At 35.2% G+C, this 25,595-nt stretch overlaps 4 protein-coding genes and 1 long non-coding RNA gene across 5 annotated transcripts; 4 read left to right on the top strand and 1 right to left on the bottom strand.

Moving 5' to 3' along the window:
* The first annotated feature begins 3,908 nt into the window (after positions 1–3,908).
* On the top strand, positions 3,909–8,247 carry LOC110672376 (COBRA-like protein 2). Its single transcript, XM_021835142.2, has 6 exons — positions 3,909–4,243; positions 5,144–5,223; positions 5,790–6,246; positions 6,607–6,766; positions 6,934–7,211; positions 7,680–8,247. Exons 1-6 carry the CDS (start codon positions 4,150–4,152, stop codon positions 7,970–7,972), a joined length of 1,362 nt encoding a protein of 453 aa, XP_021690834.2. The 5' UTR covers positions 3,909–4,149; the 3' UTR covers positions 7,973–8,247.
* A 433-nt stretch (positions 8,248–8,680) lies between these two features.
* Positions 8,681–10,922, bottom strand: LOC110672377 (COBRA-like protein 4). Its single transcript, XM_021835144.2, has 6 exons — positions 10,444–10,922; positions 10,274–10,353; positions 9,707–10,163; positions 9,428–9,575; positions 9,077–9,354; positions 8,681–8,987 (listed from the first exon to the last, which is right to left on the bottom strand). The coding sequence occupies exons 1-6, from the start codon at positions 10,496–10,498 to the stop codon at positions 8,704–8,706; spliced, it is 1,302 nt and encodes a 433-aa protein (XP_021690836.2). The 5' UTR covers positions 10,499–10,922; the 3' UTR covers positions 8,681–8,703.
* Positions 10,923–12,272: 1,350 nt separating this feature from the next.
* LOC110672381 (uncharacterized) lies at positions 12,273–13,131 on the top strand. The gene is made up of 3 exons (XM_021835149.2): positions 12,273–12,505; positions 12,598–12,686; positions 12,804–13,131. The coding sequence occupies exons 1-3, from the start codon at positions 12,482–12,484 to the stop codon at positions 12,952–12,954; spliced, it is 264 nt and encodes an 87-aa protein (XP_021690841.1). The 5' UTR covers positions 12,273–12,481; the 3' UTR covers positions 12,955–13,131.
* Positions 13,132–16,964: 3,833 nt separating this feature from the next.
* LOC131174402 (uncharacterized) lies at positions 16,965–22,868 on the top strand. The gene is made up of 3 exons (XR_009144668.1): positions 16,965–17,474; positions 17,584–17,675; positions 22,799–22,868. It is a non-coding gene; the product is annotated as an uncharacterized LOC131174402 (long non-coding RNA).
* An 886-nt stretch (positions 22,869–23,754) lies between these two features.
* LOC110672363 (PI-PLC X domain-containing protein At5g67130-like) lies at positions 23,755–25,273 on the top strand. The gene is made up of 6 exons (XM_058137444.1): positions 23,755–23,817; positions 23,904–24,002; positions 24,128–24,429; positions 24,562–24,760; positions 24,880–24,966; positions 25,119–25,273. The coding sequence occupies exons 2-6, from the start codon at positions 23,922–23,924 to the stop codon at positions 25,167–25,169; spliced, it is 720 nt and encodes a 239-aa protein (XP_057993427.1). The 5' UTR covers positions 23,755–23,817; positions 23,904–23,921; the 3' UTR covers positions 25,170–25,273.
* The last annotated feature ends 322 nt before the right edge of the window (positions 25,274–25,595 follow it).

Below are 25,595 nucleotides of genomic sequence, written 5' to 3'. Positions count from 1 at the left end.
ATGTATCATAAATAGTGAAATACAATACCTTCATAATTTTCATACACAAATCACATCATAAACAACAAAAAAGTAATTTGGAGCACTCACATACCCATATAATATTCAAACAATACTTATATGAGAGCTGATCTCCTATACAGCTATCTTACTCAAACTTCTGCTAACGAGTACATCTCAAGCCGCACTTTCGCTTAATAGACTAAATGCAGGGGGCCAGCGAGATCATCTCGAGCCGTGCCTACTCCGACTTATCTATAAAAGGATCAGGTCCCAGCGAGTCAAGCTCTAGCCGCATCTATCCATACTGTCCATATCCAATACCACACACCACACGCACGCTAACACACGCACCCTGCTCCAAATTATCATAAAACAACATCCATAGCATTTCATTAATTAAGAATACAATATAAAACGTGCTTAGTATTTAACTATATAGATATATATCTATAAATGATGCATAGACATGCCTGAACATATAATAATATCGAAATTATAATTAAAATCAATATTTTACTCACAGACGTAAGCCAAGGTCAATGTGGTGGCTGGGCGGAGGAGAAAGGCCATCATGGCTCGCCTGACAATTACATTACATTTATTTAATATAATTGACTCAATATAACTTAAAAAAACCAAAGACATCCTAAGTTGTATTGAAAATTCGACAGAGTTCCATTTATACCTAAGACTAACTCCTGCAAAAGAGCTAAAAAATACACTCTATATCCACAAGTCACACAACTCAATCACATCACATGGCCTCTCATGGGCCCATCCAAACAGTCAATAGCCTTAATTTTAAAAAATTATAATTTAGTCCTTATAACTAACACTTTTTGCAAAAACTGTCAAAATGAGCTCTAAAAATTATAAAATTTTGCCATGCGGTCCTTAGCAATATTACTAAGCTAATACAAAATGAATTATAATTTTCTAACTACTCACTAATATTTTTATGAAATTTTATTCTAAACCCAGTACTATAAAATTAAAGAAACTCGGAATTCAGGTTTACCTATGCCAAATCTGACTCTTGGAACTCATCCGGGGCGTTTGAAAATGGTGGGGTAGCATTTAACTTTGACCCTGTTCCGAAGTAATTCCGGCAGCTTATCTGCTCAGCTCGAAATTGTAGATCCGGATAAAGGTCGAAATGCCACAAAACGAAAGTACCTATGCAAAGCCCACAACACCAGGGGTTAGACTAAAATATTTATATTTACATATAAAATAATTATTTAAAAATTATGGGTGTTACATTTAATTTTAAAATTCAAAATATTATCATAATTTTCCAATTATTGCTACAATTGAATGTTTTATTTCTTTTAAAACATATGCTCTAAATTGAAAATAAGCATCAGGAAAAATTTAAATTTTTTTGAGAAATTAATAATTAAATTTTTCTTTAAATACGTCTAATTATTAAAGGTAATGCATATCCATTAATTTTTAATTTTTTTTAAAAATTAATATTTTTTTTGCTGAAAGATATAAATATTAATTTTTTTATATTTTCTAAATAGCTATAATATATAATTATTAAATATAATTATTATACATTAACATATTTTTTAATTTTTAATTTGAAAATATTAATGACAGTAGAGTTAAAACTCATATTTACTTTGGAGAAAAAATCAATACTTTAAAATTTTTTCTCTTCTTTTTATATATATAATAAAATTTATTTATTTTAATATTATTTTATTTTTATTATTTTAAAATGATGTAATAATAATAACAATATTATTATTTTAGTAAACAAATAATAATTTATGACCATTCAAAAAAACTTATAGCCATTAAAATTATTGATTTAATAGCAACTATCGAATTTTTTTGTTATAATTTATTGCTAATGTTTTAATTAAAGAATAATTTTTTTAATTAATCATAATTTAATAGCCTAATTAAATTTGATATAAATATTCTCTCTCTCTTTATATATATATATATATATATATATATATATATATATATATATATACTACCAGATATAGTATGAGTATGCCGCAAATAATAATATGTAGCTAGTATCTAGTAATTGATTGCTGTTTTTGTTTAATGAATTTTGTTTACTATTATTGTTGGTATATAAAATGACTAATGAATAAATAAATAAATATATATATATATTAAAATATTTAATTATTATTTTAGTAATAGATAAATATATAATTATTTATTTATTATATCACATTAATTATTTTATTATTTAAATAAATATATAAGTTTTTTATTTACTATATTATATTTATTTTATTATTAAAATTAACAAATAAAAATTAAATAATATAAGAAAATGTAAGTAATATATATTCTTAATAATATGAAAATATATTTCGAAAGATGGTAAAGTGATATTTTTTCTCTTGAAACAATAAAAATTTATTAAGATTTGCTCTAATTTTATAGCTTTTTAAAATGCAATAGTTACTTAATACAATTATTTTATACTTTTATCAAATAAATTTAGTGTAGTTATTAGATATGAAACCTCTATCAACTACTTCAAACCTTTAATTCAAATACCACCTAAGTAAGCCTGATCAGGAGCTGATTCAAATCCAATTTCCAGCTAAAATTATTAATTTAACGAGTCTCATGATTTAGCATAATTTTGATTTAAAATGATTTTAATTCAACACAGTTTGATGATTCTGAATTTAATTCAACCTTATGCATTATAAATTATAATAAATTTAAAATATTATTTATTTAATTTTAATGTAAAAAAAATCAAATATAAATTAAATATAAATTTTAGCGAATAAAACGGAAAAAAGTAAACAAATTTTTGAATTGGACAAGTTGTCATTCGGAATCGTATGTTTTGGTCCTAGTTCAAGGAGGGGCTCGCTAAACCTTGATTCCAAGCCGATTCAAGATCCGAAATCATTGATTTGGGCCAATTTCAAGTGTGACCCAGCCTAACTTCGATCTGGTTTAACGGACCGAAGGGGCCCTACGGTAAGGGGCTAAGAGGGCACAGAACAGGTTTGACGGGAGACTATGACGGGTCAGGTTTAGGCCTATTAGCATCAGCTCCGAGTGCTAACTAATGGATTAATAAGACAACCACTGAGACAAATGTGAACCCGTTTAGCTTTTACAGAGTTCACACGATGCACGAAACGCGTCTTCTAAATCTGCGCAAAGCCAGACGTCACTAGAAAGTAGACACCAGCGGGGCATAGAGTATTTCCAATTTTAAAAGCACCGAAAGCCAAAACGTTCAAATGAAAGCGTCCACTAATCACTCCCATCTCCTTCAAATAGTTTGCATGTAGAATCTTGTTTCAAACTTACATGTTAATTACTTACCAGGTTTTATTATATTCAGCTTCAACAATTCTTGTTACTCTGGGAAAGTTTTCAAGCCCTAATAAAAAAGAAAGATAAAAAGATAAAAGCACAATTGGTAGGAGGGTTGTCTTAATTATTTTTTTTTTTAAATATCCATTTCATTCCTTATTTAATTTATTGTTTCATCCTCTACTTAGATTTCACTGAAGAAATGAAGAATTAACACAGCTGAGTCACATATGGAATTGCATATTTGTACATTTGTAGAAGAAACAGTCACTTGGACCAAAAAAGGGGGCTAGAATAACAGAGCATATCACGTTAATAAACGACAGACAAACCAGCACCGTGCATTGTGCACCCCACCAACTCCAAGTCAATAAATGACTTTGCGTGCAACTTTCCTCGTCTAGAAAGTGCCTCAACTCAACCCAGCTGTCATTTTCTATCATCACCCCCACAAAACAACTGTCCTGAATCAATTTTTATCAAGCCAATCCAAATATTAATATTTTCCATGCTTTCTTTATGGTGAAAGCAATGGGCAGTGGCAGACGTGTGTTTTCTTCCATAAAACGTGTCTCTGAAGATTTTAACCGTGGGCTTTAATCCTTAAAGTCCACTTTTTTAGTGCTTAAACTGACTTCATTGGTTTCTTGGCTTCTCGCCCATGTGTGAGTGTGAGCTAGCGTTAACCAAGAGCCAGTCAGTCATTCCCCCCACCGTGTTCTTTACTTTCTCTTGTGGTCTTTTTTGTCATAAAGATCTTTGGCCTACCAAGAACGCAGGACAATCCTTGACAATCCAAAATACAAGCTCATTCTGTGCCAAGAAATGCGCTTTCTCTTCTCTCTCATTATGAGAACCCTTTCTCAATTCACCTTTCTGCTTCTGTTTCTGTTTTCTTGCACCACCTTCACTAGCACAGGTAAGAAAAGCCTTTCTTTCGTTCTTTTTATTCTCTCTCTCTTTGTTTAGCCTTTTCAAATTTCTAATCTTTATTTGGTTCTTTTATGATGTCAATGGGTTTTCATTCTTTCAACGATTTGTTCCGTTTTCAAAATGGCGATTGTTCAGATTATAATGATTGATTGGAGAACTATGTGATGAATATGGCAATGTTTTTCTTGAATTTGATGGATGAGGAGATGAGGTTTCTTATTTGTCTAAAAATTTACGCTGTTCTGGATTTGGTCTCTTTTTGGTGTTTTTCGTTGAAAGCTCGACCATTTTTTTTTACCTTGAATGCTTTGCACAGTGGGTGCCTATGATGTTAAACTTTGTGAAATTAGAGGTTTTTTTTTTTTTTTTTTTTTTCTCTTAGAAGATGATCAGAAAGGGAAAAAATAATGATGTAAGAATGATGATTGGAATGGATTTGGTTAAGAACTTCAATTTCTCATTCTACTTGGTTTGAATGCTTGTATTTTCTTTTAAATGTAATTGAATTTTTGAAATTTTAATTACAAGTGCCCAACATCAGTAAATAGCAACAACTGAAAGTTAAAAGCAAACAGCTCATTAAGCATATCCAGTTTTCCTCTGTCCTGGGTTTAGTAATAATCATCTTAAGGGAGTTCTTCATCATTAGCAGTTGATGTAATGGTATTCCCAGAAGAGGTGTAAACCTAAAAAATTTTATAAAATATAATCTCTTTGCCATTCTGTATATTAAAGGGCTATGATATTCAATTTTTGAGTTCTTTGTCCTTTTTGCTATTTGAAGAAGTATTTATCAATGTATAATTTTTTTTTTTTGTTTGATCTTGCATTACTCAGATTTATTAATTTTTTTCTGATACAAGTTGCTGGTTGTCTGTTTTTTCAGAGGCCTATGATGCTCTTGACCCAAATGGGAATATCACAATCAAATGGGATATTATGAGCTGGACGCCTGATGGATATGTTGTAAGTTTTAGTTAATTTATTTGTTTTAGAAACTTTATATTTGGAATGAGGAAAAAGGTCCAATATCTTACTGTTCAGCAAATATATAATTGGTTCAGCACATGTTTACAAGATTGTAGAAAGTTCATATTTGTCTTTAGCACACCTTATGGTTCATTTCTTGTCATTGATAATGAGATGTTATGTTGCCTGGGCCCTATAACATGGCTAGCTGAAGGGGATTAATAAACAAGATTTTAAATCTTTTATCTTAGAGTTAGCTGGTTTTTTTTTTTTTTAAGTTTATTTAGTAGTAGAATTGGCCCTCCTTTTCATGTTTCTAATTAGCTTTTTATTTGAATTCAAATGAGTTTCTTGAGAATTGATAGCCTTTATAGTGGTTATAATAATAATAATAATTTGTTATAGTTTTATATCTAGGTACATCATTGAGGTTTTCTTCTACTATATTTACTTTGGTCTGGACAATTGTGCAGAATTTTTCAATCAAGCAGAATTTATTGGTGTCTGTTATTTTATTCAGTGTGATCAACCAAAATCAATTAACATATATATTGAATGGATAGGCTGTTGTTTCAATCTACAACTTCCAGCAATATCGTCACATTGAAGCACCAGGGTGGACATTAGGATGGACATGGGCAAAGAAGGAGGTAATATGGAGCATGGTGGGAGGTCAAACAACAGAGCAGGGAGACTGTTCAAGATTCAAAGGAAACATTCCACATTGCTGTAAGAAAAAACCATCAGTAGTGGATTTATTGCCAGGAACTCCTTACAACCAGCAGATTGCAAATTGCTGCAAAGGGGGTGTAATAAGCTCATTGGTGCAAGATCCATCCAAGGCAGTAAGTGCATTCCAGCTTAGCGTAGGTGCAGCTGGAACCACTAACAAGACTGTCAGGGTGCCTAAAAACTTCACTCTGAAGGCTCCAGGGCCTGGTTATACATGCGGACCAGCGAAAATTGTTAGACCTAGTAAATTTTTTACTGCTGATAAAAGGAGAGTTACACAAGCTTTGAGTAAGTCAATCAAGGAAGCTCATAGAGTTACATTTTTGCAGTCTCTTCAAATAATCTAAATCTTATGTTAATTCACAGCTGAATTTTCTCATAAGTATACTAATTTCTCAAATTTGATATATTCTGCAGTGTTATTTGAGGTGCAGAAAGTTGCATTCCTTTTTTTTTTTTTTCAAATAAGTGGCATTCCTTGTTATGTTGTTATCTAGATAAACTTTAAGCAAAAAGTTGTATGCTGTACTTCCATGATATGATAGTTTTTGGAAGATATTTTAGGAGATGATTTCTACATTCCCTATTTATTTGCGAATCTGTATCCTTGGAGATGGCGTAAGTGACTTCGGATCTCTTTTACTTCAGTGACATGGAATGTGACCTGCACATATTCGCAATTCCTGGCTCAGAAGACCCCCACCTGCTGTGTTTCGCTCTCATCTTTCTACAATGACACGATAGTGCCCTGCCCAACATGTACCTGTGGCTGCCGAGGCAACAGTACTTCATCAGGGAATTGTGTAGAGTAAGTTTGCTATTGCTCACTGGAAACATCATTCTTCTTTCTTCTAGGTTTAGGTTCATTGGAGATATTATACACATGTGATGTTTATTTAGACAAGTGTATGTATGCGCATATATGCATAATACCTATTGTTCCTTACAATTCTTTTATTGGTTTTCATTTTGCAGTCCAAATGCACCACATTTAGCTTCAGTTGTTTCCAGCTCAGGGAAAAACGGCCTTGCACCTCTTGTCCAATGCACAAGTCATATGTGTCCAGTCAGAATTCATTGGCATGTTAAGCTTAACTACAGAGAGTACTGGCGGGTTAAGGTCACAATTACAAATTTCAATTACAATATGAACTACTCACAATGGAACCTAGTTGTCCAACACCCAAACTTCGACAATCTGACACAGACTTTTAGCTTTAATTATAAGGCATTGACTCCATATTCAGTTATAAGTAAGTAACATCTTTCCTTTTGGTTGCTCTTATTTACTTTTCTGTTTTTGGTCTCATGTTATGGATAGAATAGGAATGAAGGTTCCCTTTACCACTTTCTTTTTTTTTTTGGATAGAATAAGGGACTAATGGTTTAAACAGATTTCATTCCTTTTGTTCTTTGCATTTCATCCAATGAGAACAGAGACTGATCACATGCACAGATTGATCGGATTGGTTCATGATCATTTGGCTGGTTTAGTGTAGTGAATTTCACGAATTGTTACATGCAATGCAATAGTCTGCTTGTTTGACGATGAGGGAATGCTTGCCAGTCACTATGATTGAATATAAGGGCAATGGGATTGGAGTTCAGATTGCATAGTGAAATATATCTTCTTTTCCTTTTTTTTTGTAACTCTGAAAATGGATATAGAGATTTTTCTCTTTAAAATGTATTAATACTCATCATATTGTCTTTTCCAACAGATGATACAGCCATGCTATGGGGAATTCAATACTACAATGATTTGCTCATGCAAGCTGGCCCTTCTGGTAATGTTCAGTCGGAGTTGCTTTTCCAAAAGGACAAGTCAACTTTTACCTTTGAGAAGGGTTGGGCTTTCCCTAGAAGAATCTACTTCAATGGTGATAATTGTGTCATGCCACCTCCAGATGCCTATCCATGGTTGCCAAATGCCAGTTCGCGCAAGCATGTCTCAGCCCTTATACTAACAGTTACTTTGTTTTCTGCTTTGGCAATCTTATCCAGATATCTATAAGCTCGCAAATGTACACTGCAAAGTACATCTTCAAGTTTTGACCAGATCTTCTTGACCTCAGCATTAATCAGAAAACAGTTGGAAAGTTAATTTGTTAGTGCAATTCCACCCAGCATTTCAGGAGTTACAGGTGAATTTGTAGGTCTGCTGCCATTTTGTCATTTGTTGCTGTTGTCTCACACTTTTTTCCTTGTACTTTCTTATCTTTGTAGAGTTTCCGACAATACAATTATGATGTAACAAAATTAGGGTAAATAAAAAGAACCTTTCAGAGAGACCTAGAGCTCATTTGTGTTTGATGATTTCTTTTTATTTGTGTTTCATATTCTGTTTGTTTACCTTTTGAACTCCATATTTGCCAATATGATACTTGATGTAACGCAGAAAACGTGTAGAAGGCTAGTTCTGCACTGAAATTTTAACGAAGTACAATGTTAATTGCATTCGTTCAAGGTAGAAATGAGAAAATCTTTCTTCATTGTAGCCCTCATGCCTAATGTTCTTTGGGAACACGAAAAGGGCAACAGGGCATCGGGTCAAGAGGCATAAGCAATCGAATAACAATATCAGTTTAGGCCGTTTTACAGGGTTATTGACTTATTGGTATGGCAGTTCTTTTTTTATATTCATAATTACAAAAACAAATCAATTTCTTTCAATAAATTTTGAGTCCAAGTGACTTTTTAGCTTCAAACAAACTTCCAGCACTACCATCTTCAAAATAACTAAAATTACGAAAGAAAGATTAACAAGGAAAACCATGCAGAAGTTAATGTCAAGAATGAAATCACGGATCCATGGACAGAGTTTGGCAGAAAAGGGTATGTATCCGGAGGGGGCAACATGCACTCATCGCCATTGAAGTAGACTTTCCGTGGAAATGCCCATCCTTGCTTGAAAGTGAAGGTATTCAAGTCCTTCTGAAGAAGCACTTCTGACTGAACATTTCCTAAAGGTCCTGCTTGCATTAACACATCATTGTAATATTTCATGCCGTAGAACATCCCTGTGTCATCTGCATATAAAATAACAGGCATGTCAAGCTACAATCTTACTTGGCACAATTTCATCAGGATAACAAGACAAGAATTTCTGGACACTCACTTATCGACTCATAGGGAATGAGAGGCTGGTAATTGAAGCTAAAAACTTGCGTTACATTGTTGAGATTCGGATGCTGGATAACGAGTGACCAGACTGAGTAGTTCATCCTGTAGTTGAAATTTACTATGGCAATCTTCACACGCCAGTACTCCTTATAATTGACCTTCACATGCCAGTGAACTCGAATTGGGCACATATGGTGTGTGCATTGCAGGAGTGAGGTGTTTTCTCTCTTTGAATTGTTTGCTTCCACCACTTTAAGAATTTTGGAATCACGACTGCAGCAATGTTAATTCGATTTAGATGATCTAGCAGAAATAAGTCAAGGGAATGAAAATTATGGTGGCTTACTTGATACAAGTGTTATTGTTTTGGCAACCACAAGCACAGGTGGGGCAGGGAGTGATTTCCTGATTATAGAAGGATGAGAAAGAGACGCAACAATTTGGGTTTTTCCTAGCCAGGAATTGTGAATATGTGCAGGTTACATTCCATGTCACTGCACACAGAATAAAAGGATTTAAAGAAAATCGAAAGTGGTATTCTTCAGGCTAAAATCAACAACAAAGACTAATAATCTGGAGCTGAATCAAGAAAAAGACAAAGAATCAACGAAGCACAGAAACTTACTCAGGGCCTGAGTTTTTCGGCGTCCATCTGGAGTGAGAAACTTGGTGGAAGGCACAAGCTTTGCAGGGCCACAAGTGTATCCAGGTCCTGGGCCGAGCAAGGTGAAATTTTTGGGAAGTTTAACGGTCTTATTTGAAGTGCCAGCTAAGCCAACAGTAATTTGGAACTGGGAGATAGAAGCTGCAGGATCTTGGCCCCATGCTGACACTTCTCCACCTTTGCAGCAATTCGCGAATTGTTGGTTGTACGGAGCATTGGGCATCAAGTCCACAACTGCAGGAGTTCTCTTGCAGCAGTGAGGAATGTTCGCTTTGAACTTGGAGCAGTCGCCTTGTTCCGTGGCTTGAGCACCAATCATGGACCATATTATTTCTTTCTTCGCCCATGCCCAGCCTATAGTCCAGCCAGGGTCCATGATGTGCCGGAACGTTTGGAAATTGTACAATGTCACCGTAGCCTGGAAAATATTTGCAACAGAACCACCATCACTCATAGAATTCTAATGAAACAAAGATTATTATTTCGTGCATGTGCATACTAGCACCAATCATTAGATAGGTGTATCACCGTGTAGCCATCTGCAGTCCAAGCCATGATATCCCATCTGATGGTGACATTACCAGTTGGATCCAAGGGATCATATGCAGCTGTAAGCACAACCCAAAATCAAGATATTCAATAAACACAAATAAACAAAATTAAAATAAAGAAAGTCCATATAGGAACCAAAATTTCACCTGCACAAGAAAAAAGAACCAGAAAGAAGAAAGCTGAGGTGATGATAAATCTCATGGAAACGATTCTAAAGCAAATTCCACGAATTGGGTTAAGGAATTTGCAGAAATCAGAGTCCTAAACTTGTTATAGAGGAACAAGTTGTGGCGGTGGCTAGCCTAGCTAGTGTTAGGAGGTGGCTTAACTACTGGTGGTTAAATATTTTACATTTTGTCATGATTATAAATAAAATTAAGGCTATCTCTGAATTTGATTTCTGTGTCTTTCACTTTCCATGTCGTAAAGCAACGTTTAGGTGAGAAGTGGCGGGAGAAACTTGAAGAGTTTGTTCGAGTATGACGTTCCAACGGTCCTGGTTCCTGGTGACTGTGACAGGCATTGTATCTTGATAGCTAGAGGGTTACCTAAGCCCCACAACATGAAGGGTACGAGGAGGATTGATTTTACATGACAAGATTCGAGGAAAATGCCAAATCCCCATCTTATATGATTGGGAGAAGGATAAGATACCTTATGCTAAATCTATATGGTTCATAATGCAATGAATAAAGCAAACACGTTCAAATCTATCATGTGCTTCTTCAATTCTTTGTTGTCTAGCTATGTGCTTATTCTAGTTTTTGAATTAATAATCCGCCAATTTTGACGATTCATTTTTAATTCCATTATTGAAATAGTGTTAACATAACACATTGTCTTGAGATATATATTAACTAAATTCAGATTAAAAGACCAATCTCATACACTTCAAACTAAATAATAAAAGAAATAACACTAATAACCTCAGTCTAAATAGTAAAGCAAGAATTTTTTAAAGAAATTCTAGCTAATTAGCAATGAGCTGTCATATTAACTTGCTCCATTTAAGGGAATACCCTAAACCTTGAGCTAGCAAAAGCCGACAGTTCTTAACAATAACTCCAAATTCAGTTAGGTCCTCTTCAGATGAATAAACAGCTTGCATAACCTCTAAAGCATCAATCTCAACCTCTACATTCGAAGGAAAGTATTCCAGAAGCACCCAATGTTCTTATCCTAAATTGAGTCATTCAACTAAAAATTGTTTTAACTTTTGGCATTCCTCTCCAAGTTGATTTAAAAAAATGAAAAAAAAAAAAAGCAATATGGCAGGGTCTAAGAAAAAAAAAATAATAAGAAGAAAAGCGTAATACTGATCACGAAGGGAAAAAGAAGATGCAATTGCGTGTGGACAGCTAAAAAGTTTGCCCTTCAATTTGTGCTTATCACTAATTGCCACCAAGATCCTGCAGCTTCTATATATATATATATATATATTCATAATAATTTAAAAGTTATGTATATGTGTGTGGACACGATGCAATCAAAAAATTTTATTTGACCTAAAAATATGTAAAAATAGAGGGAGAAGTGGGACTCATAAATTTAGAGAGGGATGCATATACATTGGATCATATAATACCTTAGAAAAGAGAAAAAAAAAAAAACTCTAAGGATAAGAATAAATTAAATGCTATGAGATGAGAAGAGATAATAAAGATACAAGTCAAATGCCATGAGAATGACCTGCATAGCCTGTGCCCATATTTTCCTTCCTTGCGTCAATGAAGGAAAAAATGTAATTAAAAAAAAAATTTCAATCCTTTTGCTTTTGGATTTAACGTATTAATCCTAAATTTGTCAGTTTTAAAAAGAATAGATTTCACTTCCAATCCACAAACATAAGAACATTTTTGTATTAATTGAAAGATTTACTTAGTCAACAAGTTTACGAGGTGATTTAATTCCATAGTTATCAAAATTTTAAGTGTGTCAATAAAACAGGAGGCCAGTGCCCATGGTTTTGTAACAAAGTCAACTGGTCAATTCAGCCCACTGAAATGCATAGCCCTGGAGGCATCTACCAATATCATCCCATCACTCTATATATATTCATGCAATATTTACAATCCAAATCAAATAGTTGCTATAACACTTCCCCCAGCCTACAGTTGCAATATCTTTCCAAGTTCCGGAGGAGCAAATCAAATCATTTCTTTCACATACCAATATTACTTTCTAATGGGGCGTTGGATGAGGCCAGAGGTAAGCAGGCATTAATTAATTATTTTGCTATTTTTTAAGTAAAATTCGATTTATCTAAAGATATATAAAATAATTATTGCTATATTTATCAGGTCTACCCACTGTTGGCTGCAATGACCTTTGTAACAAGCATGTGTGTCTTCCAGCTTACAAGAAACATGTTCCTGAACCCAGAAGTCAGGTATTAATTCCAATCATTCTTTACTTCCGTTCTTGTTGATTAAACGACTAATTCACCCAAATTATTTCGTGTTTTATTGACTAATAATTATTTGGGCTGGCTGGAATTTATTCACAGGATCAACAAAGCTCACCGCCTTGCGGGAGTGCTGGAAAACGAAGAGGAAGGAGAGAAGTATGCTGAGCATGGCCTCCGGAAGTTCCTTCGAACTCGCCGGCCTGAAATCATGCCTGCCATCAACCATTTCTTCACCGATGATGATAAATAACTTCACGGTTCTAAATATAGTTGTCAATAAATTCATTTTCCTATTACCCTTGTGCAAATTTGTGATTGTTTCCAATGTCATTCTTAGAGTCTAAGACTGCCCTTGTAATTAGTTCCGATTATTAGAATTTTCCAAATAATAAATACAACGATATCTACATTATAGCCTTACTCAAAACCGCAATTGCATTTTTATTTCTCTTTTATATTGTTAACAATTCAGAGTTTATCAATTAATTTTAATTCAATAAACTGTATTGAATCATAATAAGAATCAAAAGAAAAAAAAAATCCAGCATTAACCAATGTGAAAATCAGGGCAAAAATGTGATTCTGGCCTCAAAATTGGTACTCAATCAATGAACTGCCTATTCAAAATTAATCAAAGTTCATTTCCAAGATGGGTCCGTCCAGTTGAAATTTGTATCCATAAAAGGCCCATCTTCTCAATTAACAATACATTAAACAATTTTATATATTGGGTTAGGCTTGGATAAAAATAATAGTCAAGTTAGGTTTGGGCCAAGGTTCAAAACCTTGAAATGACCTGCTGTATAGGAGTTGATGGCAGCAAAACTTCGCCTTCATCTCCTTGCTACTTGTCGTTATCCGATTCTTCCGCCACACTGCCAAAAATTTTTTGTTGCTGCAAAGAATAGGCGATTTCTTGTCAAGAGTTTACCGTAACATTACAAAGTGAGGCGTAATTAACCATTCACAGGTCACAGGTAAGCTGCCAAAACATCAGAGCTTAACACACTTTCCTATGAACATCAATGCAATTCGCTTCTCCTAAAGTCCTTTTTCATTGATTTGGATGGCTGTCCCTTCCCCATTTTGCTGTTTTTGGCATATTCTATTCCTTCACTCTCCTGCGTGCTCTTGATTTCCTTGGAATTTCCTCTGTTTCCTTGCCAGAAAACCCATAATCCCTTTGCTGTATAGACCACCTATCACTGACACCCCTGCCTTTTTTTGGGACTTCCTTTCCCTTGTATCTCCAAATTCAGAATTTGCCCTCCATTTCCCTACATGGTTATTTCTATATGAGAAAATGAACAAGAAATGTTCTTATATTGAACTTTCAAGAATCAGTACAATTGATAAGAATAGTGACTCAATTATACATGTATATGCAAGAAGCTGAGAAACTACTCTGTTACATAACTAAGAGAGCTAACTAATCTACTCTGCACACGTGGCTTAGACTTACAACCACCTAACTGACTTTGGCAACTACTTTGCTTTTAACTCCTTTGCCTTTTGTGCTATTATCAACTGACACAGAACTTTGCTTTTGTCACGACCCAACCTATAGGCCCGTAGTAAGCCTAACTATTCCTTAACCCAACTCTAAGGCCCATTTGGGCCCAATTTCAAGAATTCAACCGGATAGAGTTCAGCCATAAAATGGACCTTTTAACGGGGAGTTTTTGACTCACCCGACCTATAAACACAATACGTAATCAATTGAGGAGCTCAGCTCACCCTCCACATACTCAAATGTCATAAAAATAAATGGGAGCTCAGCTCCCTCATCCAATCCATCAAACATGCATAAAATAATAAGTTTACAGGTCCAAAATAACAATTTATATTACAGATCCAAATCAAATAAATATTGCTAACACATGCGAAAATTCTAAGAGTTAACAGGTTTATACAAACTTTAATAAACGACCTGCGAGGGAGAAAAACAGGTTAACCTCAAAAATATCTTCCTGTGGCCTTGAAAAATATTGAACAGAAATGAGCGTTCGACTCAGAGAGTAAAATATCAATTTTAATCATAATCTCTATAACTATCTAAAACTAATGTACCCTGTAGAGTGAAATGGAACATCAGCAATATTTTCACATTAAAATAACAAAAAGATAATTTGGAACACTCACACACCCAGTAATATCAATCACAATATATGAGAGCTGATTCCCTATACAGCTCTCTTAAATCCAACCTGTGCCAGCGAAGAACTCAAGCCGGACTTTCGCTTAATAAACCAAATCGGGGCCCCAGTGAAGAACTTAAGCCGTGACTACCCCGAAGGACCGAGTCCCAACGAAAATCTCAAGCCGTGACTACTTGTCCTATCCATAGCCAACACCACATCACAAGCACGCCAACGCACGCACACTGCTCCAAATTACTACAACAACATCCATGGCACTTAACAATTGTGAATGCAACATAAAACGTGCCTAGAGTTTAACTACATAGATATATACATATAAGTGATGCATGAGCATGCTTGAACATATAATAATAGTGAAATTACAATTAAAATTAATATTTTACTCACAGACTTGAAATTTAAATGCTAGGCGGAGGAAGAAGGCTGTCTCGGCTCACCTGACAATTTTATTACAATCATTTAGTAAATTTGACTCAATACAAACTAAGAAAAGATCAAATACATCCTAAGTCGTGCCGAAAATCCGGCAAAGTCTCCCCTATACCTAGGACTTACCTAACCTGCAAAAGGGCTCAAAACGCACTTCTATATTCACAATTCGTACACTCACAACTCAATCACATCACACAGCCCCTCCTGGGCCCATCCAAACAGTCCTCAATCACAATATGTAAATTTACAGTTTAGTCCTTATAATTAATTATTTTTGCAAAAACTGCCCAAATAAGCTCTAAAAATTCTAAAACTGTGCACCGCGGTCCTTAGCAATATTACTAGCCTATTGCAAAAAGAATTATAATTTTCTAAGCTACCACGAATATTTTATGAATTTTTAATCCCATTTAAGTACTAGAAAATTACAAAAAAGTAAGGTTCGGGTTTACCTATGCCGATTCCGACTTCGGGGACGCACTCGGGACGTTTGAAAATGGTGGGGTAGCTAAAATCTCAATCCAATTCGGAGACTTTAAATTGACAACTATCGAATTTCCGCGAATTGAAGATACCTACACGAAGCCCACAATACGGGGGTTAGTACATAAATTTTACAGAATTTTCTAAGCTCATTTAATGCTTAGAAAAATACTACGAAGTTTCGTGGGACCCACCGAAAAACGGTATTAGAAAATTTTGAAATTTATATTGCCGCGAAGCTCTCGACGAGTGGAGCGCTCTGGTACTCTCGGTTTTCTCGTGGGGTTCACGATTTGTGAGAAATCTAGCCCAAAAATCAAAATAGGCTAAAACTTCTCGGACAAAAATTGGACAAACCGCTGGATGGATTTTGGTGTTCTTGGTGTCTATGGAAAGCTCTCGAGGTGTAGATGTTGTTTGATACAAGACCCGGCCCAATCGGTGGCCGGATCGGCGGGATTTTGGCCGGGAAGACAAAGCGGCGCGCAATCGCAGGGGTGGCATTCGTGCATGTTTTCCGGCCGCCTGGAGTATCAACCGGCCGTGAGGAGGTAGTGGGGCGACGCACAGGCGAGGTGGGGTGGCTGGGGAGGCGGCGGCGTGGCTTGGGGTTGAGGGAGGAGAGAGAAAATGGAAAGGGAAGGAGGGGAGGTCGGGACGCTCGCGGAGAGAAAGAAAAAGGAAGAAGAAGCCGGTTCGATTCGACCGGTCCAATCCGGTCCGATTCGATTCGATCGGTTCGATTCAAGATACAAAATTTTGAATTTTTACTCTGCCTTGGGACCGAAAATGAGGCCCAAAAATTTTGAAAAAATTCTAGAAAACTCAGAAAAATTGGTAAACTCCAAATATATTTTTAGTTTTGCTACGTGGTCTTTAAATTAATTTTTAAAAATCATCAAAGTTTTTGTTTTAGGAAAAATCGAACCCGATTTTTAAAATCCGAAAAATTTCAAATAATTTCCTAAAATTCAAATAAAATAAAATATCAATATTTACCCAAAAATAATAAATTTAAAAATTAGGGGTGTTACAACTTTGATCACACAGCTTCTTTGCTTCGTGAAGTTGCTGCAGCTTGCTCCAATGGAGAGTGCAGGGTCTGTGCACGCATCTCTGTTTAAAATGCCAAGAAATAGTGTAACCCATTGCCTCCATTGGAATTACATGGCTGAAAATCAGTGTAAGTTGTTGCACATTTTCATAGTAATTAACTATTTAACTATGTATTAGTGAGGAATAATTTTTGGGAACATTATTTTGTGGAGACGGGGAAGATGGAATGAAAGCAGGAAGTTGTTCTAATAGAGGAGAATCACTTTTACTAAGTTGCACAAAATATTTTGATATTTTAAAGTTACACAACATTAAATCACTTTTACCAAGTTACATTAAATATTTTGATATTTTAAAAAGCTCGTTTAAACATCTTTTCCAAAACTAAGTTGCATGCTATAATAGAAATAAAATTTTACATGATAAGCCATCCCCAAGTCCCAACAACTGCGATCAATCTTCCCTTTTACAGCCAGAACCCATCGTCTTTGTCACACATCGATCCCTGCTATGTTTGCCATTCCCTTCAATCTTTCCCTTAATGGGTCCTTCTCGATTCTTGCTTTTTATCACAGCTTCAGTTCTTCTCCTTGTTGCTTCAGCTTCAGCTTCAGCATGCTCCCATGGACAGCGCAGGGTCTGTGTCAGGAATTTTTTTCCCTCTCTTTTTCTTCGTTTTCAAGTTCAGAAGCATACAAACTCTTGCAGGTTTTTGGGTTGATTTATTTACGGTTTGAATGATTTAGATGTTGGAGAAATGCTCGTCGGACCAAGATTGCGACGCTGGGCTCTATTGTTTCTATTGTGTGGAAGGATTTTCAAGTTATAAATGTGTGAGGTTGAAAAAAAACTTGACTATGTGTTATTGTAGAGTGAGCTAAAAAGGTTTATATGCAATGTACAAGAATAATCTAGAATTAATAAATTTCTCTATTCTATGCTGCCTAGTTTATAGGATTTAAAAAACTAATTTTTATAACAAATCTGTTGGGACAAAATGCACGTAATGTTGAGCTGGAATGGGAAACAATCTAGAATAATCTATCTGCTCTCTTTTTTTTTTCTTTTCCTTCAGCCCATGTCCATACTTCAGCCCAACCCATTGATGGACTATCTATCAGGCCCCTCCTCAAGGTGGAGACTCGTGCGTATTCTGGAGTCCCATCTTGAAGAGATGTCCATTGAATAAGGCAGAAGTTAAGAGTTTCGTGAAGAGATCGGCGAGCTGGTGTCTCGACGGTACATGCACGGTGGTGATGAAGCCCTTGTTCAGCTGATCGCGAACCACATGGCAATCGATCTCTAGGTGCTTAGTCCTCTCATGGAAGACTGGATTAGTCACGATATGTTCAACTGCTCTGTTATCGCAGTGGAGTGCGATGGGGAGATGGAGTTTCAAGCTGAAATCTTCAATGAGGTAATTGAGCTATTTTAGTTCACAAACAGTCATTGCCATGCTTCTATACTCAGCTTCAGCTGAGGATCTGCTTATTGTGGTCTGCTTTTTGGCTTTCTAGGAGATTAACAAAGGTCCCAAGAAAATACAAAATCTTGTAATAGATTTTCTGCTCATAGGACAAGATGCCCAATCTGCATCGCAGAAGGCTCGAAGCTTCAGATCATTTTCTTCAGGGAAGAATAAGCTTTTAGAGGGGCATCCTTTCAAGTATTTGATGATATGGATGGCTGCGTCCCAGTGTGGTTTGTGAGGAGCTTGCATAAACTGGCTCAACTTCTGAGTAGCATATGAAAGATCCGGCCTTGTAAGTCCCAAGTATAACAATTTCCCTATAAGCCTTCTGTATTTGTCGGAGTCTGTCATCAATTCTTTGTTTTCATTATCTAGCTTCAATCCTTTTGGCATAGGATAGGGGCTTGTTTTGGCATTTTGTAATCCCATGTCTTGGATTATATCCAAGATGTATTTGTGTTGGCTCAGGAACATGCCCTTTTCTGACCTGGCTATTTCAAGACTTAAAAAGTACTTCGCATAGCCTAGGTTTTTTATTGTGAATTGGTCATCTAGGAATTTCTTAAGTTTTATAATCTGATTTGTGTCTGCACTTACAATTAGTAAATCATCTACATAAACAATTAGCGAAATAAAATTGAGACCAGATCCTTTAGTAAACAAGCAATGGTCAAATGTTGACTGATGGAATCCAAATGCTTGTAGCTTCCCTGTTAATTCTTTGTTCCATTGTCTTCCTGCCTGCTTTAGACCATAAAGGCTTCTTACTAATTTGCATACTTGTCCCTGAGCTGCTTTTGTATAACCCTCTGCTGGTTGCATATATACATCTTCATCCAAATAACCATGTAAATATGCATTGTTGATATCTAATTGATGAATGGGCCAATTGAATGTAGTAGCTATAGCTAAAAACAATCTCACAGTAACTAATTTAGCTACAGGTGAGAAATTGTCATGATAGTCAATTCCAACTAATTGATTGTACCCCTTGGCAACTAACCTTGCCTTGTTCTTGTCCACAGTACCATCTGGTTTGTATTTAATTCAGTACACCCATTTTGAAGTTATAGCCTTTTTGCCCTTGGGAAGAGTAGTGAGAACCCATGTGTTGTTCTTCTCTAAAGCCTCCAGTTCAGTTTTCATAGCAAGAGACCAATTACTGTCCTCACTAGCTTGATGGTAATTTTGTGGTTCATGAATAGTAGATACATTTGCCATAAATTGTATGTAATCATGATTATATTGAGGTATGGAGGGAAAACGTGATATGAAATGTGAGAAAGAGATACCTACAGATTCTGTGGTAGTACTAGTAAGTGTGATTACATTAGAACTGTTGGCACTGACTTGAGTTACAAAATCATTTAACCACAAAGGTTTTGTTGTCATCCTTGTGCTTCTTCTTACTGATGCAAGACTGTGTGATGGTTGAATGTGGCTTGAGGAGGATGGAGGGGGTGAATCTAGTTCTGCAGTAGGTGATGTGTCAATGGTTTCTGAATTATCATTGGATTCATTTAACAAGGTGGGTTCAAAATGTGAGTGAACTAGTTCTGTGTCAGGTATGGCTGAAGGAATGACACTTTTGTGTTTGGTATGCTCACTTGCACATGGAAAATAGTTTTCATAAAAAATCACATCTCTGGAGATTATGATTCTTTTATTGTGCAAATCATATAGTCTTTCCTTAAAACCTGATGCATAACCTATGAAGATGCATTTGAAAGCTCTTTCTCCAAACTTGTGTTTTTGTGGCCTAATGTTAGTGGCATAACATAGGCAACCAAAAATTTTGAGGTAATTGTAATCAGGTTTTTTGTCAAACAAAATCTCATAAGGGGTTTTCCAATTTAAAACTTTGATAAGCATTCTATTTATGAGATATGCGGCAGTTAAAATGCTTTCCCCCCAAAAATATTTTGGCACTTTGGATGCAAACATTAAAGCCCTTGCCACTTGTAGTAAATGCTTGTGTTTCCTCTCCACAACTCCATTTTGTTGTGGAGTGTATGGGCAAGTTCTTTGATGTAAAATCCCTTTTGCTTTGAAAACTGTTGTAAGTTGTTGATTGATAAATTCAGTGCCATTATTTGACCTTACTGCCTTGACTTGTTTTTGAAATTGATTTTGAACCATATTTAAAAATTCCAATAAGGTATTGTAAACCCTGGTTTTGTCAGGCAGTAAATATGTCCATGCGACTCTTGAAAAATCATCAACAATAGTGAGAACATATTTTGAATGTGAAATTGAATATTCTTGGTAAGGTCCCCATAAATCAATGTGAATTAAATTAAAAAGTTCTTTTATAGCAATTTTGCTTTTTTGAAAACTAAGTCTTTGTTGTTTAGCAAGTGGGCATACCTCACACATTTTATGGTTTTTAATTTCTGGTGTGATGACTGTGATATGAGATAACTTGGTATCTGAAATGTGTCCAAGTCTGTAATGCCATGATTCATAAGAATTGGGAGAAATAGAAGATTGTATGATTTCATTTGCTTGAAGTTTTAGCTGAACATGACTGCATTTAGGAGCAGAATTACAGTTACCCTTAAAGATCTCATAATTACTTTTGTTTGCTCTTATTACATATAGCCCTCCTAGCAATTCTCCTCTTGCTAGTACTGCCTCAGTCACTGGGTCCTGCAGGAGGCAATGGTCAGAGAAAAATTGGATAGAAATATGTGAGGTTTTAGTAAGTGCACTAACTGACAGTAAATTATATTTAAAACTTGGTGTGTATAGTGTATTGTGGAGATACAGGTATGGGTTTATCATGATGTTTCTACTGTATTTGACTGGTTTGGTGTTTCCATCAGGCAAGGTAACAAAACAGTGATTGTTTAATTTCATAAGTTTTTGGAAAAGGGAAAAATCATGACACATATGAGTTGATGCTCCTGAATCTACTATCCATATGCCACTATTCTTACCATGTCTGCTAGTAGAGTAGTAAGTTGGATTCTTACCTGCAAAGCCTGTGAAATTAACACAGCTTGCCTCATTTGTTACAGGGTTCTGATTCTACATGTATTTGGCAATTTCAAGCTGGACTATGCTTGCCCAATCAACTCCTGTTACTTCATTCTTGTGATCTGTCTTGCCTTTGCATTCAAGTATCTCCTCATACACATTAGCTACTGTGTTTTGCTTAGCCTTGCCTTTGCATTCAAGTATCTTCTCATACACATTAGCTACTGTGTTTTGCTTAGCCTTGCCTTTTTTCTGTTTTAATTCAGTAAACCATTCTCGATACCCATGTAGCTTGAAGCATGTGTCTCTGGTATGACCACTGGCATTGCAATGATCACATGTTCTGGTTTCTTTCTTCCCAAACTCCTTTTTCTTGCCTTGAAATTTATCTTTCTGAAATTGCCCCTTGACTGCCATTGCTGTATTAAAATTCTCAGAATCAACATGAATTTCCCTCTGCTTTTCTACTCTAAGTATCATAGAATAGGCTTTGTTTACACTTGGCAAGGGATCCATTAGAAGGATCTTATTTCTGACATGGTCCTAAGTCTTATTTAATCCCATTAAAAATTGCATAAGTTTATTTCTTCCATTTGTTTGGCTGCACCACATTCACATACTGGCAAAGGCTTAAGACAAGCCAATTCATCCCATAATTTTTTAAGTTTAGTGAAATATACTAAAACAGATACATTATCTTGAGTTAGAGTACTTATCTCTCTTTTAAGCTGGTATAGGAGAGGTCCATTACTTTCTCCAAATCTCTCTTTAATCTCTTCCCACAAGCTCTTAGAAGAGGTTGTATAGATGAAGGCATCTACCAATTCTTTTGAGAGTGAGTTGAGTATCCATGAGATGACCATGCTATCTACTTTCTTCCATTTATCTAGATTTGTAGCATATGTAGCAGGAACTTCATAGCTCCCATCTACAAAACCCAGCTTATCTTTGGCTCTCAAAGCCAGTACCATGGATCTACTCCATGACAAGTAATTTCTTCCTGTGAGAGGTGAACTTACAAGCATCATGCCCGGATGGTCAGAGTAGTGCAAATGGAAGATATCATTTCCACCATTATCGATCTGCATTCCAGTGGTATTTCCGACAGCAGTACCACTACCAGTAGTATTTTCTGCAGTTGGTGTTTCAGCCATGGAAAAACTTGCTGAATTGTATTGGATTTTAGAGAAGAACAGTATATCAGTAGCACGGGTTATGCTCTGATACCATGAAAAAAAACTTGACTGTGTTATTGTAGAGTGAGCTGAAAAGTTTTATATACAATGTACAATAATAATATAGAATTAATAAAATTTTCTATCATACTCTGCCTAGTTTATAGGATCTAAAAAATTAATTTTTACAATAAATCTGTTAGGACAAAATACATGTAATGTTGAGCTGGAATAGAAAATAATTTAGAATAATCTATCTGCTCTCTTTTTTTTTTTCTTTTCCTTTAACCCATGTCCATACTTCAACCCAGCCCATTGATGGACTATCTATCAGAGGTCGTCTGCGACAGACCAATTCAAGTTTCTGGTACTCTCAACTTTGTTTCTTCCCTTCTCTTCCTCTTTTAATATCCTGAAAAGAAATGGATTCATGGGAGTTCTCTGTGGCCTGTGCTCCATTAAAAACATGACTTGGCCTTGGGATTGGGCAGTTTCTTGGAAGTTGGCAAGAGTCGCAACGTGTTCGGGTGCGGGTTGGTTAGTATAGTGGTTACGATAAGACATAAGGGCTCTGTTCTGGCCCATTTCATTGTAGATTGTGAAAAGATCATCGTGTGGGCTTTTATTATCCTGCAAGCTTTGAAGCTTCATACAGTACATAAAGACAAAATATCTTGAGAAATTTATGGTTGAAGTTTAGCATTCATAAGTACATTTTAATATTTTCTGACAGCACCCTTGAAGGCGTAATTATATTATATAATGGTGATTTTATGTAAAATATTTTATATATAATAATAATTTAATAAAAATTAAATATATATATATATAGATCTTTAAAAATTATAATTGTCAAGTAATTATTTAATAATTTTTTTATTTTTAAAATTTAATAATTATTTTTACTTACTTTCAATTCATTTGCTTATTTGTTATTTCACGTGGATTTATCTGCATGTAATCACTGTGATAGGGTATAATTTTTTCTCTTGAAGATAAAATTAAATTATAAGATAGTTTCTATACTATACGCATAAAAATAATATATTTTCTTTTATAAAATTATGAATCTTTTTTAAAAATTGAATAATAAATTCTACATAATTATAACAAATCGATACACGTACCTGGATAATATTGGATAATAATGAATAATTTATCAACTCAAAGAATGCAATATAATTGGTTAACTAATGCAACTCTCACCATTTTTTAGAATAATTCTCTGCCTTTCCACAAATATGCATTTTTGACAACACATAATGGCCCATGCTATTAATGGATATCCATCTCACAGTGGAGTCCCTCGATTCACTGTTACCAATCAAGAAGACACTGTCACTCAACAGCTAAATGTACGTTTTCCATTCCTTAATCTTCCCTTTCTCATGCATGCTACAAGTTCACTGTTAATAATGTTTTCGTTATTATTTATCTTTAGAATGGAGTTCAGGCCTTAATGCTTGATACATATGACTTCCGTGGAGATGTATGGCTGTGCCATTCATTTAAAGGACACTGTTATGACTATACTGCATTTGTATGTCTATTTATCCTTAGCTAATTTTAAATTTATTTCTTTTCTAGTTTAGGCTTCTGTTATTTTTTTTAATTTTTTTCCCAAAGTCTGAAAAGATAAATATTTATATTTTTCCTCCACAAAAGGGGCCTGCTATTGACACCCTGAAGGAAATTGAAGCTTTCTTATCGGCAAATCCATCAGAAATTGTGACAATAATATTGGAAGATTATGTTCAAGCCTTTAAAGGTTTGACAAAGGTCTTCACTGATGCTGGATTGATGAAATACTGGTTTCCAGTAAGGAACATGCCTAAAAATGGACAGGATTGGCCTCTAGTCAAGGACATGGTCAAAAATAACCAGAGGCTACTTGTGTTCACTTCAATTAATTCCAAAGAAAAAAGTGAAGGAATTGCTTATCAATGGAACTACATGGTTGAAAATCAGTGTAAGAATGTTAATTAGCAGATCTTTGCTTCCAATTTTGTTGTCATCTAGCTATATTAGTACTACTTTACCATTTGCTTCTACAGAATTATAATATTTGATAAAACTGGGACACTAAATTGTTTCTGCAGAAGTTGTCCAAATAGAGCAGAATCATCTTCCCTCAGTGATAAGAGTAAATCGTTGGTGTTGGTAAATTATTTCAGGACTATTTCCATGAAGGAACTCGCATGCATAGATAACTCCAGGGATCTTATAGACATGCTTCATACTTGTTATGGTGCTGCTGGCAACAGATGGGCTAACTTTGTTGCTGTTAATTATTACAAGGTATGAGTTGCACAAATGCACGCGTTGACTGAAGTTCACAGCCCAAAAACTCACTCCTGCTACTACCTAATCTCAATTTTAATTTTTATTGAAAGTTATGTTTATTTTTATTTATTCAGAGGAGTCAAGGGGGAGAATCATTCCAAGCTGTGGACACTATCAATGGGAAGCTCTCGTGTGGATGTGATGATATCCATGAATGTGGGGTAAGCTAAAATTTTATACTTAATTTCATCATCTAGCATGAGCAAACAATTTTCAACAAATTTATCCACCCACATGCCAAGCTTTGTGATCTCCATTAGAGGAGAATTTCTCTAATCCTATCAATTTATATATGCATATGTTGTTTTTGCAGCCTGGTTCAAGTTTATCAGCAGTCTGCTCTACACAAGATAAATTGCAGTGAGAAATTTTGCATTACACCTCCATGATATTAAATTGATGCACACTTGAATGAAGTGAGAGGTTAGGATTAAGTTTTCTTAATGATCAAGGATTGCATTTAGTGTACGCGAAATGCCCTGAATAATTGTATAAACTAAAGCAGGATAAAGCAGCTATTCTACTACTATATTAGGATCTGGCTCAAAACCTAACTAATTAAGCCAGGCAAAATTTAGTGTGGACCATATGCCCGAAACTGAAAGAGTTGCTACTTGCTGGATATGGGGAGTTGGGGACAGCGTAGAATGAAAATAAATAGACTGAGAGAGAGGCACTATAATGTGGGCTGGGCTAGGAAAAGTTTTGGAATCCAGACCTAATAGTCCTTCCTAAAATCTGGGCTTCAGATCAAAGATCCATCCGGGATTCAAATTTTAATTAATTAATT

This window comes from Hevea brasiliensis, chromosome 16, assembly GCF_030052815.1.
Source record: "Hevea brasiliensis isolate MT/VB/25A 57/8 chromosome 16, ASM3005281v1, whole genome shotgun sequence".
NCBI classification, from domain to species: domain Eukaryota; kingdom Viridiplantae; phylum Streptophyta; class Magnoliopsida; order Malpighiales; family Euphorbiaceae; genus Hevea; species Hevea brasiliensis.
Note: the sequence above shows the minus strand (reverse complement) of the source record. Positions and strands in the feature narration are given on the sequence as shown.

Excerpts from the sequence above, each read along its gene's own strand:
- LOC110672377 (XM_021835144.2), bottom strand. The coding sequence starts at position 10,498 with ATGAGATTTATCATCACCTCAGCTTTCTTCTTTCTGGTTCTTTTTTCT. Across the intron at positions 9,355-9,427 it reads AACAATAACACTTGTATCAA|TCGTGATTCCAAAATTCTTA; the intron begins GTAAGCCACCAT and ends ACATTGCTGCAG. Across the intron at positions 8,988-9,076 it reads CATTCCCTATGAGTCGATAA|ATGACACAGGGATGTTCTAC; the intron begins GTGAGTGTCCAG and ends TTTTATATGCAG.
- LOC110672376 (XM_021835142.2), top strand. The coding sequence starts at position 4,150 with ATGCGCTTTCTCTTCTCTCTCATTATGAGAACCCTTTCTCAATTCACC. Across the intron at positions 4,244-5,143 it reads CACCACCTTCACTAGCACAG|AGGCCTATGATGCTCTTGAC; the intron begins GTAAGAAAAGCC and ends CTGTTTTTTCAG. Across the intron at positions 5,224-5,789 it reads GGACGCCTGATGGATATGTT|GCTGTTGTTTCAATCTACAA; the intron begins GTAAGTTTTAGT and ends TTGAATGGATAG.
- LOC110672363 (XM_058137444.1), top strand. The coding sequence starts at position 23,922 with ATGCTTGATACATATGACTTCCGTGGAGATGTATGGCTGTGCCATTCA. Across the intron at positions 24,761-24,879 it reads TTGCTGTTAATTATTACAAG|AGGAGTCAAGGGGGAGAATC; the intron begins GTATGAGTTGCA and ends TTATTTATTCAG. Across the intron at positions 24,967-25,118 it reads ATGATATCCATGAATGTGGG|CCTGGTTCAAGTTTATCAGC; the intron begins GTAAGCTAAAAT and ends TTGTTTTTGCAG.
- LOC110672381 (XM_021835149.2), top strand. The coding sequence starts at position 12,482 with ATGGGGCGTTGGATGAGGCCAGAG. Across the intron at positions 12,506-12,597 it reads GGCGTTGGATGAGGCCAGAG|GTCTACCCACTGTTGGCTGC; the intron begins GTAAGCAGGCAT and ends TATATTTATCAG. Across the intron at positions 12,687-12,803 it reads TTCCTGAACCCAGAAGTCAG|GATCAACAAAGCTCACCGCC; the intron begins GTATTAATTCCA and ends ATTTATTCACAG.